The 15,938-nt window shown below is 26.3% G+C and overlaps 3 protein-coding genes across 7 annotated transcripts in view; all 3 read right to left on the reverse strand.

Moving 5' to 3' along the window:
• LOC107993180 (uncharacterized) overlaps positions 1-7,528 on the reverse strand; it is a 97,950-nt gene extending 90,422 nt beyond the window's left edge. For 2 of the 3 annotated variants that reach the window (XM_062077008.1, XM_017049467.3), the window contains exon 1: positions 7,198-7,515. In XM_062077008.1, the coding sequence (XP_061932992.1) occupies positions 7,198-7,331 (134 nt within the window). In that variant the 5' untranslated portion in view covers positions 7,332-7,515. Of the gene's footprint in view, positions 1-7,197 lie in introns of all 3 variants that reach the window. The other variant, XM_017049465.3, reaches the window with a different exon arrangement.
• A 1,270-nt stretch (positions 7,529-8,798) lies between these two features.
• On the reverse strand, positions 8,799-14,119 carry LOC107993161 (uncharacterized). 3 transcript variants are annotated; one of them, XM_017049432.2, is made up of 3 exons: positions 13,678-14,119; positions 12,143-12,335; positions 8,799-10,083 (listed from the first exon to the last, which is right to left on the reverse strand). In XM_017049432.2, the coding sequence occupies exons 2-3, from the start codon at positions 12,311-12,313 to the stop codon at positions 9,739-9,741; spliced, it is 516 nt and encodes a 171-aa protein (XP_016904921.1). In that variant the 5' UTR covers positions 12,314-12,335; positions 13,678-14,119; the 3' UTR covers positions 8,799-9,738. The 3 variants fall into 3 exon arrangements, with proteins under 3 accessions (XP_016904921.1, XP_016904920.1, XP_061932996.1); XM_017049431.3 differs by having other exon boundaries at positions 13,137-14,119; XM_062077012.1 differs by having other exon boundaries at positions 12,143-12,307; positions 13,678-14,115.
• Positions 14,120-14,525: 406 nt separating this feature from the next.
• Positions 14,526-15,938, reverse strand: part of LOC107993204 (ubiquitin carboxyl-terminal hydrolase 1) — a 3,424-nt gene continuing 2,011 nt past the window's right edge. Inside the window, exons 5-7 of the mRNA XM_017049513.3 lie at positions 15,828-15,938; positions 15,567-15,759; positions 14,526-15,474 (exon numbers count right to left, since the gene is read on the reverse strand). The exon at positions 15,828-15,938 is cut by the window's right edge and continues 443 nt beyond it. Of these exons, the coding sequence (XP_016905002.1) occupies positions 14,919-15,474; positions 15,567-15,759; positions 15,828-15,938 (860 nt within the window). The 3' untranslated portion in view covers positions 14,526-14,918. The remainder of the gene's footprint in view (positions 15,475-15,566; positions 15,760-15,827) is intronic.

A 15,938-nucleotide genomic window follows, 5' to 3' on the forward strand; every position in this document is an offset into this window, starting at 1 on the left:
AAATAAATGACAAAAGAAATGCTGATAAACAATATTTTTTACCGTATTTCTGTACTTTACACAAGAAGAGCTTACAAGAGTTATAATTAAAATTAATTGCATTTGGTAAGTGAGATGCTTCTAGAGGAAAAGTGGTTTTGTATTTACAAAGACTTGAATTCGTAACAAAATTTTCTAAATAAACGTGGATGTGAAATCATAATATATTCCATAAAATCCAAAAATTTAAAAAGGATCAAATTAGAATTAAAACAGAAAACGTTTTCGTCTAAAATTTATTAAAGTAAACAAATTTCAATATATTCATCATCATTATTATTAATATTGATCGAATTAATATACATTGAATATACATCAATATTCATTCATAATTTTTCTAAAAAAATAATTACAAACTTTCTTAACGCAATTTAATTTTACATTAGAATTATTTAAACTGATCATATTGTTCTCTGTACTTATCTCTATATCTAATTAATAGTATTGTAAAAACAAAATTATTAAAAAAATCTATCTATATAAATTTGACAAAGAAAATATACTATTTAAAATACCTATTGTCAAAACTTAAAAATTTTATTATTAAAAATATGTAAAAATTATAAAACAACTTCCATTATTGCTTTCATATCTAAGAATTTATATCCAATTAAAAATTTAATCTCAATTATATTATTGGAAAATTTTTCACTGTAAACCTTTCTTGAAAGTTGTAGCATTCAAGATAAATAATTAACAGATTCAAATTTGCTATAAATACATGAAAAATAAAAAACTAATTCAAATAATGACGATAAAAAGAAAGACTGATTTGATTTGTTAAAAGAATCATTTTCCTACTTCTCGAATAAAAACTTTTTCCAATAAAAGCCCTATTTTAAAGTAACGACAAGACTGAACCGATGCCCTATTTTCGACCGTTTTAAATCAGTTCAATATAGAAGCATACCAGTTATAATTGAAGCCGATAAAAGTATCTCCATTAAAATATAATTGAAAGTTTCTATATATACAATATTATTTCCTGATTTTTTTTGTCATCATATAGTATTTTTCACAAATAATACGAAATAATAAATACTTTGAGAAGAAAGTGATATTATTTGAATAAACATGTTTTTTAAATCCATCGTTTATAGACAAAAGAAAATCTTGATTCACGATGATGGTAGAAGGGATACAAATGATTGGAATGATTAATAAAGATATTTTTTTATTCGATTAGATTATTGAATTAAATAAAGCGATGAAGCTTCTTATTTAGTAGTTTTTTTATTTGTTTTGGAGCAAAAACGAAATTGGATGATTCACACTTTAAAGAAATTCTAATTTAGATTCTGACTCCGTCTTCTCAAAAGTTAAGCTTTTAGATCACTAATCATCAGTTCTAAGAAATGAAAGATTCCCAATCAAAGATAATAATAGAATTATCTACAAAGTAAAAAATATAAATAACAATTGTGTAAAAAAACAGAAAGATTTGTATAATATTTTTATACAATTATCATAAAATTTATAAAATTATTATAAATATTAATATCCATAATTCTTAAAGTAAAAAAAAAAAAAATCTCAATTATTAGACAAGAATTTAATAAAATCACAACCAAAAGATTTGTTTCATACTTAAATAAAATGATATTTTTCATTTTAGATATTTTTATTCATATAAAAATGAACATCCACAACGTACTTTTATAACTTTTTTGAAAATATTTAATAAATATAAAAAATTCTTCTAATATCTGCCTAGATATTACAACATTATAAATATTATTCGCACAAATATATTAAAATATATTATACGCACTGAATAAATATCAAATTTTTCAAATCATATTTTTAGATCGATTTAATCTGGATTTCATTCCTTTCACCGCATTGAACTCAATCCACAAACTGAAATTGTAATTTGTTTAATAACTTTCGTATTGAGCAACGTTATATTCAGCAGTTTTACACACGAGTACACTTTCCATTGAAAAATTCAGGTTTTCAGTCTGTGCTTAAAATCGATTAAACTGTAAAAAATGAAAGGGAGCAACCGCTGTTCGTTAATTAAACTTTTTAACGAACGAAACAATAAAGCAAGAAAACATCGAAATGACATGGAAATGAAAAACTATCTTTATATTTTTAAAAATCTTTCGACACGATAATTAAATAATATCTAATAACGTGAAAAGCAAGATTTAATTTTATGCAAAAAAGATATTTAGTTTAAATTGTTACAAAACTCGCGAACTCACGTAGGAATTATTTAGGCCGTTGACACCGGGTCATTGCTATAAATAAAAGGGCCAACAGGGGTGCATTCTAGGATCTCGAATGTTCCTAAAATAGCGAGAATGTCGTCGGGACAAAATGGAACGACTTCTTACGTGTCGTTGCAGGCAACGGTAAAGAATCTCGCTTGATAACAAAGGAACCAACAAGTACCAACGAGTAATTGGACGAATACGTTTGAAGAAATTTTGCTAATTTTCTTTTCAAGATATTTTGTCAGGAATTTTCATACATATATTTTATAAGAAAGAATAATCCACAAAGATTTTTGATGGTAGATTTATCCTAATTTCAAAAATAAAATAACCTGGAAATAATAAAAAAAATTAATGCAATATCACTCTTAAAAATTAAGCCTTAAATTTTCAATACTCCTTTTTTTTAACTTATAACTTCGATAATGATGCCAGATAGACAATGAGAATTGGCACTGTAATAAACTTATGCCTTCCATTAACCATAAGAACTTTTTACTAACCGTAATATGGCAAATCGCCAAGAACTATTAAACGAAGTTTAATAGCGTCTGGTAAAAATTTTCCCCCGATATCTATTAATAAAAAAAAAAAACTTGCTCGATAACCATTAAACTCTGTTTTTTACCCCCTGATCAATTAAATATTATACCCTCGTGCGTGTTTCTGATCATCGAATTGCTTTCCTCCTCGAAAAGATCCTTGACTCTCGGATTGGAAATTTTTTTTTTTTTCGGCAAATTAACCCTTTTGCGCTCGCGTTCAATCTCCAGGGTCGAGACCTTGACCTTAACTCTTTCAAAATTACGCCCGCATGGAAAGAACCTCCGCTTTTTAAGTTCTTTCAAATAAGTGCTCGTGACGTGTGCACGTTCGTAGATGCACGATTTCTCGTATAACCCTTGGCTCTTCCTTCTATGAATAAAGATTCACTTTTGAGGGCGGCCATGATAGTTCATGGTTGCAAACGAGATATTTGTTGTGTCAAGGCTGTCAAACGGTATCAGCCGACAAGGTCGAGCGTTTTCAATCTCGAAAGAAACGCTGACTTGCCGGGAGGAAAGATCTAGAATTCTCGAAGCCAGAAAATATTCTACTTTCGCTATCGGGACTCCATTCTAATCACGCTTATCAATCTTAATTGGTGAATAACGATGTTGCGTGAAAGTTCAACATCTTCCAACGTTCTAAATAAACCGACAGGAGATTAAAAAATGTACATCACACTATATATTGAAATATTAAATTCAAGTATATATAACTGTTTTCCCCAAATGAAATGTAAGAAAAATATATCGAATAAGAAAATAAATTTAACACAATCTATAATTTATTTATATTTCACCGGCAGATTTAGAGAAACAGGCTCGATCGTTCATTAAACGTATGAAAATAAATTACTACCCTTTGTCGTGCAAAGCGTTCATCAACTCGATACGAGATTCTCTTTAAATAATAAAGCACGATATTATTCCGAAGCAATTGATAGCGGACGGTGTCGTATATAAAAGGTACAATGCCGCATGAAGAATAAAACGCGACAATTCAAAGAGATTGATTTCACCTCTCCGCCCATAATACCCCTTTCTACTATCCTATCCAATTCTCGGGAGCTTTGTGAAGTGATGGAAAACAGAGACAGAGAAATTCTGTTCCTGTGCGTTAGGATATTCCGCTCGAGGACAGATTGAAGCTGAGGGGAAAAGAGAGGGGGAGGGAGGGAGAGAACGAAATGCAAGAGGCAAAGAAGGATAGATAGCGAAAGGAGACGAACGGAAGGAGGATAGGGGTGGAGGGGTTAAAGGAAATAAGGAGGTTAAAGGGGAAGGTTGAAAAGGACGAAAGTTGTACGAGGATGAATGGTGAGATCGAGAAGATGGAGAAAGAAATTGGATGGAAAAAGGAAATAAAATGACAAAGCGATACAGAAAAAGATTAAAAAGATTCATAAATGAATCAGTGGAATGGTGGGTAGAAAATAGAGATAAAGAAAAATCCTATTCCTCGCTAATCACTGTCAGGATATTTCATTCAGGAGGACAGATCAAGGGAAGAGAGAACGGAGGATGAACGATCAAATGCAAAAGTTAAAGAGACGAATAGAAAAAAATAGAGAAAAAAGTGTTCAAAAAAGAGAAATAAAAATAGAACGATTAAATAATAAAAGGGATTTTAACAATAGAATAAACAGGAAAAAAGAGTATAAAAAGGCAAAGAAACATACGAGAGCAAAATAAAATGAAAAGATAGGGGAAAAAAGGAAATAAGAAATGATTAGAGAAAAAAATCGAAGAGATGCATACAAGAAAATGAAATCGAAATTTTTAAGATGTCGAAAAGTAAAACTAAAGCCTCTGTTCCTCGCTCTTGGAACCTTGGAAAGAAAGAGAGAGTGGAAGATAGACGACGAGATACAAAAGAAGGATAGAGATCGGAAGCAGACGAAAAAAGAAGAATAGGAGAGGCAAAAAGAGGGGTAGAGCGACTGAAGGAAGGGGTGACTGGAGGAGAAAGCAGGAAACGTACACGAAAATATAAACGGTGAGATGAAAATAGATCGACGGTCGAGAAGAGATAAGTAATTAGATAAAAAGGAGAAACTGGAGAAAGTGGATAAATGATAAAAAAAAAAAAAAAGATGAGACAAAGAGAAAATGCTTGGATGAACAGACGAATGAAGAAGAAGAAAGACACCGAAAGTTGACGAGGAGCAAGATGAAGAAGGAGCAAGACAAGAGGGGAACAGAGGAAGGGAGAAGACTCCTGGTTGCTGGCAGATCGATAGAACGGAGCTGCGTAATACATATATATCGGTTTTCCACACGAGAAACCGATAGACGCGTTGGAACGCCATGAATGAGATACGTGGTTACGTGATGAACACGCTTCGAGGAAATTATACGTACACAAGTAAGTGCATATAGGAGGCTGTCGTTGCGATACAAAGAGCCTCCCCTCCACTGTTTTTATTCCGGTGCCGAACATAAAATGAGTTTTACGGCTTGGGAACGTAATCCGCCAACAAATTCATACTGAAAACTGTTGCATTTTCAGGTCCAAATAACTTGTGACGTCACGCTCTATGTATACATTAAATTATTACTTGTCTCACCGCGAAATCGTGTAATATGTTACTTTTTAATGATTTTTCAAACATAGCGAGGCAACTTCGATTATTTTTATTTTCCATCGAGTTTCGCGTTTTATAGGTTTACTCGTAAATTTCTTACCACTAACTGATAACAAGTGTGCCATGCAGAATGGTCTGTGAAAATATATATATATATACGTTTGATCGAAACGTTATTTCGAATAATAGGAATATTTCGCTTCGAGATTTAACGTGTTTCGAATAATTAAATTAGATTTTTTAAAATAATTAATTATCAATTTTTTTTTGATAAAATAATTTGTATAATTTAATAATGCTAAAATTGAATAAAGTCAAATATAAAATTTGATCACGAATATTTTATTTCTTTTTATCTTTTATCATACATTAAATTTTTCATTTCTATGAAAGTATTATTTCTTATTAAGTTGTTATTAAAAATATTTGTAACGTTTTAGAATTATATATTTTTATAAGAAAAATAGAATAATAATAAAATATATTTTTTAAATTTTCTAAATTACATTTCTTTTGCATCATTTGAAATAAATTTACTTTCATGTTTATAACATTTTAGAAATTATAATAAATATAATTTATCATGTATCGTTAAATGAAAAATTATTCGTATACGAATTTATATTTTAATATTTAATTAATTTAATCACAAGTATATGTATATGTATATGCATATCTTTAATTTAATATATTAGATATTAAATTATTATTAAGATATATCATTATTTCCAACACAAACACTAAAAATTTTAAATTGTTTAAAATATAATACAAATAGAAAAATATTTTAATTTCCGTTATGGAATTATTATTATTTTTATGTTTCAATATCTTATCGATTAGTTATTTTTATCTTAGTAATTTTTATTTATCCTAAATATTTGATTAACTCCCCATATTAATGATTCAAACAATTATATATCTATTACCCGTATTATATATCTGATTAAAATTACAGGATAAATCAATATGAACTGATAACGACACTGATTCACAGTATAAATTCAGTCAGTCATTCCTATTTCATTAGGAAAACGTATATATATATATATTTGACGTAATATAGGTGTAACAATGTGCAGTAAACATTGAAGGCTATAGATATTTCAGATATGACGCACCTATACAGTGGCACAAAAATAAACTTCTTGGATAGAGGCTACAATCAATGACGTCACATTCGGTCAGAGTTCATCGGTCAGTGACTTCTATTCGTTCCAATCACCTGGTAGCAGTGACAAAAGATTTGTTGCACTTGCTCGCGAAATAATATTTCAACTGTACAATCCTTCGTTGAGAACAATTCCGTAGCATGCTTAGTACATCAACGATTCAACCAAGCGATAGTGCACACGAAAACCAAATTGATCCACATATTGAGCACCATGACAATTACACAAGAAACATATATACACATTTACACACATAATCACTCGCCGTAAACTACCGAATCTCTCTCAATTATTCTAATCCTATTCTCTTTATCGCACTAATTGCCGCATTAATACCATTGTTTTAGACAATCGTTTTACACAATACATAATCGATTTTCTGCAATTATTAGCATACTAATCATTTGAATCAATCACACAATCACATTTCACGTGTACATTAATTTTCATTACTGATTAGCATTTGATTTCGAAGAAATTATTTTGAATGATCAAAAAATCAAAAAATGCGCGCGATGATATTCAGATATATTCAGGTGGGAAAATGTTATCGATCATGAAATTGTCTAGTTAGATGAAATAAAACTGAAAAATGAAACACGGCGAAAAATGTGAGGTTCATCTACTTACTTACTTGCTATCGGCGTTCCCTAGCTGACAAGACGATGACGTTTCGTCGCTGTCATTGTCATCAACCTCTTCTGAAAGGGGTTGTGCTGCGGCATGGCTCCTGTCGCCGGTCTCCAGGTCAGCGACGAGAGTGTACATCGACGATATTTAAATAAATGCAGAACGTCGTTTTCTTAACGACATTGTTGTCGAATTTGTAATCGATGTACGAATCACTTTCCGCGTATTGTCCCTCGCGTTATACAATAGAAATGTAATTCGCCGAGTCCACGAAGAGGGCCAATTTCGTTCACAAACCCCTTGTACACTCGATCGCAAGTAGCGCCCTCCCGCCACTAAACTGACTGATTGTGTACAAATATACGCTGGTGGCACCACCTTGTGCTCAAATAACGAAAACTCGTAATGTCATTGGTGATCGATTCATAGATTAGTTGCATGATCATGTGAAAAAATATTTTCATCTAAAAGATTGATTAATAATTAATGACATAGCGATTTAATGAGTATACAATATATTCTATTCATATTATAAAATTGATTTTTTTTGTTTAATTTTATTGACAATAAAATTTAATATGAATAAAACAATGTGTATTGATGTATATAATTACATTATTTATAATATTTATAATATATGTGAATATTTATAATTATTTTTAATGAATTAAATATACATAGATATTATCTCTCAACAATATAACAAGAATCAATAATCATATCTACGTTCCTTTGATTCAACATTTGCAAAAATTTATCGGTATTGAAAAAAATTTTTATAATAATGTTTAATAAAAAAATAATTAATAATAAACATGAATAAGATCATTATTAATATTAGCAATAATTTTATCGATATTCAATGCATATTATCTATATGCAAATATATAATCGTATTCACTGTTAATCCTCATTAAATATAAAACATTAGCAATAAATAATTAAAAATTAGTCAAATTCTGTAAAATGTAATTCTATATATCGATTATAATGCTATCATTATAAATATGAATAGAAAATATTTAAAAATAAAAAATAAATTAAAAAATTTTACTTATTAAAATTTATAAATCCCTATATTTGAATATAAATCCCTATATTGAATATAGAACTAATCTATCATTTGGATATTTATTTTATTTATATTATAGTATATTGGAAAGTTCTCTTTTATCAAGTCAATCAATTAAATATTCATTAAAATTAATATTCAACAAAAAAATTGATTGTTATCGAAAGTGAAAGAAAAATGATACATATATATGTTTCGATGGGATTAGACAACATGTAACTACACAACATGTAACTACATGTTTAGAATGGCGCAGCGACCTCCACTGTTCACAAGCAAAGAAAATAATCGTTGCTCCAGTTGGATGTGCGCCAGCAAATGTAGCTCCTTTTTAAGTTTGTCCTTCAAACGTAGCCTTGACTTTCAGGTTACATATGTACATCTCTAGTCAGTACCTTGCACCTGTCTTCTAAGATATCGTAATTGGAACATCTAGATATAGTTGCATTTGTTCATGTCTGTTATCTAAAAATACTTATGAAAATAAATCGATAAATTCTGATTAAATTTTGTCTTTAAATAAGAAATTTTAGTAACCATAGAAAATTCAGATGTATTTATTTAGCAAACAATTTGTAAAATTTTTAACGATAAATATTACAATACTTTAAGATAATTTATGTAAATTAATTGATGCATAAATAATTTTTTTTCACCATGTATATTATTTTAAAATTATAATTCAAAAAAGTGGCTGTCTATATAAAGTATAAAATTTCGAAATTGATATTATCAATATTTTGCTTTTAATAAATATTTAATTCAAAGATATGTAGATATAATACTATATATGTATAAATTTTAAAGAATAAATACAATATTCTTAAAATACATCCATTTAAAAAATATCGTGCATTAATTGCATTACAAATTTCATTAAATTGTACGTTGATATTTAATTTAAAATGTTTTTATTCGAAAGTTTAAATATTGTTATATAAAGCTTAAATACTTTACGTAATATTTAATAAAAATTCAATATAAAAATATCATAATTATTCTCTTCGTGTAATATCGTAATCATTTAGTTATTTTATTATAATAATTTTATAAATTCATTTTTTTTTAAATATATTAATTTCATTTCTTTAAAATTGATCATTTTTAAATATATTTTTATGATAATGAATAATCGTTATAAAACTTTCATTTACCAGTAAAATGCATTAAATTATTCTGATATCTTAGTAATATAATAAATATATAATCAAATACTTAAGATTAATTATTAAATCATTGTGCCTCATAAGTGCCTCATACATGGATGAAATATATTAATCATTATTATCGAATAATTATTAGAAATGAACCTTGTCTGTTTGCATTTCACTAATCGATTAAAATATAACTATTAATATTTCGCATATTTCTTAAATACTTTGAATTCTCTAACTTATTTTTTTTTTTTTTTTTTTACGGATCTAAAAGGTTTTAAACCTCATCTATTTGTTACAGAAATAGTATAAAATGTAATTATTTGTCTTTTTTATTTTCTGAGTTGATTATTGGATTAGTGCTTGTGTTTGTGTTTATTTTGTCATTATGTCCATCTTTAGAAATTTTATCATCTTGAATTTCTGTGATACTAGCTTTTTCTTCTTTTGTTTCCTCTTCTTCTAGAAGGTAATCCCAGTCTTGCGAATCATCACCACCATCTCGAATCTTACTTAATTCTCTTTTCAACATTTCCAAACATTCCCTTCGTTCCTTCCATTTCTCAGCTTGTTCAGGATTTGGTTTGGCATCTCCGCCTTGCATTTCTTGTTCAATCTTTTCTCTTTTTTCACATTCTAATATATACTTCTCATAGTTCTCCATCTACACAAAAGTTTATGATTTATAGATATTATAAGTAATTTAATTTTAATATTATTAAAATGAAATAACTCTATTATCTAATATCATTCTCCATCTCGCTTTATCTAATGTAATCTTAAATAAATAAATCTCTGCTGACATTTTTGTATACCAACTTTTGTATTTATTTTTATTTCTAAAATCGACTTTCCAAAAATATACGAATTTTATATTTGTATTAACAGTCTGTTTATATATTTTTTGTAATTTATAATTTTATAAATAAGTAATCGCAAAATAGATTCGTTTGATAATCAATTAATCATTCGGATTAAAATATCACTTTTTAATCAAGTTTTGTATGATGAAAAGAAAGGAATTATTCTGTATAAAAAACGAATGAACATAAACTTCTTGTGTATACAATTAATCAATGTCAGATCAAAGAGATTGGAGAACATTTTCCTACTGCTTGCTACTAAAAAAGAAAATACTCTAGAACACTTTTGTGTATATGTATTTCAAATAATATACAGAGCTTGAGATTGATCAACTGGATAGAAATCACAAATGTATAAATAACTTAACATCATTAAAAATTTTGTAGAAAATTTAATCCTTTAAAACTCTAATTAATTTCCTCTTCATTAATTTTAATGATTTTTGAATTATATATCTTTTTGATAACTTTTTTTTTTCACGAAAATATAGGATTTTCTTAATTTTTAAGATATTTAAAAAAAATGTATTGCTATTATTGCATTAAATTTATATATATCTATCTGTTACAATGTTTATGTCACGTTAATGCTTTTTACAAAACACATTGAATAACCAATAATCAAAATATATTATATAATCTATCAAAAAATATGTAATAAATATTTGTCAAATAAATAAATAAATCGAATAAGCATACGTAATTCAAGCAAAAATGGATAAATAATAACGATATATCCTTATCTCTCCTCATTTTTTATCAATACAGAGAAATTTATAAAAAATATTATATAAAAATATAAATTTGCATAAAAATCTATTGTCTATTATTTTTTCAAATTTCTAATTTAACCTTTTCTTTCTCCTTCTTTTTAAACTCTTTAATGTAATATTTGAAGAATCGAAAATTGCATCTGTAATTTCATATTTATTGATAGGAATCGAAAAACCTATAATCTTATCCAATAATCTTTATACGCAATTAAACGTTCTCACACAATTGCTCGAATCATATTAACTTTTAAAATTACGAGAAATATTTACAACTATCCAATTCCGCATCTAATTTGTTCATAAAATTTTATGGTGCATCTCTCTAATAAATAATAAAGTTCATCCACAATAATTTCATTTTTTTAAACTTTCTCAATATCAATACATCAGATTTATTATTGTTTTTAATATTCCTTAAAATTCTCAATTTCATACATATATCTTACTAATTCTTTTTTATAGTTCTAACTTCGGGTAATTTAATAAATTTGCGAATTTTATAAATAGTGAATTATTCAATAATTTATTTTTCATATAATTTAATCTTTATTTATATTTTAACTATTACTAATTTTATTTATTTATGAGAAAATAAATCGTAAAAATTTTAATGAAATATTCTATATGTATATTTAAAGTAAAGAATAAATACAGATAATTATTTCATGGAGATCGAATATAAATATTCAAATTAATAAATTATGTGCTCAATATTCAAAATTTTTTCATTTAATTTTCAGAACCGATTATCATTCTGTACTATATATTGATCAAAAATATTAACAGTCTATTTATATATGTTTTGTAATTTATAATCTTATAAATAATCGCAAAATATATTCATTTGTAATCAATTAATTATTCGGATTAAAATATCACTTTTTAATCAAATTTTGTCATCAAAAAGGGAAAAAAAGATATGTAGAATTGATTCTATAAAAATCTTAATCAGGAAAAAAAATAATTTGTTATAAAAAAAAAATATATATATATATAGTATATGAATCTCTTCATCAATAAGATGTAATGTATTATTATTTTGTTTGCTAAAAGAATTTAAAAAAACGAATAGAAAATATATAAAAACCTTATCTTGCAGCATTCGTTGGACATGATTTTGTCTTTTTAAATGGCGCGGTAACCAAAAGCATGCTTGGATGAGTCGTAAAAATATCCAAACAGCTCCAGCAAGAGCCAAATAGGAGCAAGCAGTGAACACCATATTTACAAAATCGACGGTGATCTGTTGATACTTCATAATCGATTATTTTTAATAAAATCTGCAATCAAATAAATCAAAATAAAACCATGTTTGATAGAAACTGAAATAATAAATAAATAACAATTGATTTTCATCGATTTTGTTTCATGTAATATTTAAATATTATAAAAAGAAAAAGATGATAAATATTTTTGTGACATAAATAAATCGATGTATACAATAAGTGCTATTATAAATATATTATAATATTCAAATTTACAACAGTGATCAATATGCTAATAATATTAATATTAATATTTATATTTTTTCAAAACATTTTTCTTAATTTTTATGTAAATATTAATATTTGTTACATGAATTATGTTAATTTATAGTAAATTTATAAATATTGTATATTAAATATATTTATTATTATTTTGATTGTATTATTATTAACCCTAAAATATAATACAGTGAGTGATAAAATAGATAAGCGAAGTGTGAATATCTTTACGATATCTTTATTATTATATTAATTTAACTTATAGCTAATAATATAAATTTATTTTGAAGAAAATTATAATATGTTTAGTATGTAATGTGCAGTGCATATAACAAACATTCTGACATTCATTTACTTATCAATGATATACTGTGAGTGTATCGATTATGCTTACTTTGTTAAAACGATAAATGTGCATTATGCGTTATGTATTCTTTCGATGTTCATTATATATCTTTTATTTCTAATTTCTAATTAGTTGTATCAATTGTAATTAACATTGCTTCTTAAGATATCATAATATGAATATTTTTTGCATTAATAATATTTCACATCGAAATATAGACATTTAATGAAATTTTTAAATATTACACTCACCATTGTTATTATAAAAATCGACGTTAAATCACTACTGTTGAATAAATCGCAGGTACGCAGTTTACTCACAAGTTATGTAAATAAAGAAGAATATTATTTTAAATAATAATAATCATATATATAAAAAATAAATAAAAAGTTTTTAATATAGTAAAAAATTATTTTTACTATATTATATTTTGACTTTTATATTTACTCATTCTAATATTTGAACAATTAAATAATTAAAAAAAAACGATTCTTGTAACAATAAAATATTATGGTTCAAAATTATCAATCAATATTATCAATTTCAATATTATAAAAAATATAATATTATAACTATATTTTTATTTTTCATAGTTTTCAATGTTTTATCTAATTTATAATATATTCATTGTATTTAACAATGAATATCATATGAATATAAAAAATATATATTCATACTATAACTATACGGACGTTCTACTTTCATTTGAATTTTGCTTATTCGTAGCGCGCAAATTTGATTTCGTTTTATGACGTTAAATTTACCTATACTTTCTATATTCAACAAACTTACCTTTTTTAAAGAAAAAATAATATTATCATATCCAAGTTAGGTCAAATTTTTATATAAAAAAAGACAAAAGTCATATGTAACACGAGTAGAAAGTAGAAGAAACGTCGAATACGTCAGGTTGACAAGTGAAACACAACTATCCACTACTGACCCCTATCGAAACAATCGATATATGGATATAGCCACGTATGATTAAACTGACATCCTGACGTTTCTACAAATATTTCAATCTGAACAGGACATTAATGATTCACTTTCTTTAATTTATTTTATAATATTATTTTTTAATAATAATCACATTCAAAATTTTTTAATTATTCTTTGGAGATATAGATATTTATTGTGAATTATATGTATGTGATTAATTTTCGCATATTTAATATTAATTTATTAATTAATTAAACGAAATAGAGATTTTTAATACAATTATATTTAAATAAGAATTCAATAATTTTAATGATATATCAATTTATATTTTTTTGAAAAATATTATTTCGAATTTATTAAAAAAATATGAGAAATCGTTCAAATAATTTTTTTTTATATTTAAGAAATAGAATAAAAAAATTATATTTAAGAAAATGTATTTATAGTTTAATTTTGATAAAAAATATAAAAAGAATATATTATGTATTAAATATTTTAATTATTTTTTTTATTTATATTTTATAAATAAAGAATAAGACAAAAATATATATATTTTCAATAATATGTGAAAAAACAATATGGATAATGAAAATATATATATAATGATATTTATGATATAGATTATTTAATCATTATAAATTTCAGTTTTTTATTTTTTTATTTAAATTGGAAAGTAGTTAAAGCTGAAAAGAACAAGGAAATTAAACGAAGAATACACTTTTTATTTTTACAGAGATAACTTAAAAATAATACGTTCCACGTCCCAGCTAACATTAATTACCTAAATACAAATTGACACTTTGTGGTATTAATAGCAAGATTTGAATAGAATCATCGCTTGAGTGGAGAATTTATTGTGTATCATTTAACTATCAAATTCTAACATTTAACATGATGTCAATACATAATTTATTTTCTACGAAATTATACACGTTCATCTAAACCTGATACAATACGTACAGAATAAACAGATGTGGAATGTGTGACATTGCAGTCATCAACAAGAAGGAACAAGGCCCATTGCACTTTTAGTTTTAATACTCGAAATACATATTTTTTTTTTTTTTGCGTTTTTAAAAGAGAGTTTTTCATATTTATGTCACAGATCTTACATAGAACAGGAGGTAAGGAGTGGCGGAATTTCGTGGATTTGGCGCTAATTTATCTTCTAATTCTCGCAATGGGATTACATGCACTGCTTCGTCATCACATTCTAACCACGTGCTAGGATGTTTGTGACGTCGAATACCACAACAATCCATACTGCGGCAACCAAACCTGATTAATTGTTCCTTAGTTTCACTAGCACTTGGTTTACTTCTAAAGTATTTTAATATACCAGATGTTTTATCCGATGAAGACGAATTTGTATTTGTGCTGCTACTACTCTGACCAGAAGTTTGTCGCTTACTATCTCGGTCACATTGAAAATATTCTGCAAATGCAGATTCATCAGGCAAACGAGTATAAGCGACATAATGACCAGCTGTCATTGTTGCACCCTGATGCATAATTACAGAATATAATTTATACACATGTCGTGATTCTGATCTGCCACCTGTAGTTCGTGATTGATCATTGTTACATTCTTCACAAAAACATTGTAATGTTAATGGTGTTGGCATATGATTATTGATTTTTTCCATTGACCTAATGTAATATATGTTTTTATATTAAATATGAAAATCTTATTTATCTTATTATCTTATTGTCAATAAATAAAAGTAAAAAAATAATCTTACCCTGCTGCAGTAGAAAATCTTTTCAATTGTAATATAAGTAGTCTTGGTAAAGATGGGAAACATACAGCTCTACGAGCTTCGTTATATCGAAGACAACGAGCGCACCAATATTTATCTCGGCCCCAAAGAAGTTCACTAGTAACTACTGCACGTTTATATACTTCACTACTATCCATTGGTCTTACTTCTTTATCTGTAATGAATATATTTATAATTTAATCACTCTATAAGTTAATTAATATAATAAAAGATAATATGTACCTTTTTCACTTGATCTGTCTATATCTATAGGCACACATATATCGCAAAATGTTTCTTTTCGTTCTGTAACATGTTCACACTCAAGACATGTAGTACGCAAAAGACTAATTC

The sequence above is a fragment of the Apis cerana genome, linkage group LG7 (genome assembly GCF_029169275.1).
Source record: "Apis cerana isolate GH-2021 linkage group LG7, AcerK_1.0, whole genome shotgun sequence".
Classification (NCBI taxonomy): domain Eukaryota; kingdom Metazoa; phylum Arthropoda; class Insecta; order Hymenoptera; family Apidae; genus Apis; species Apis cerana.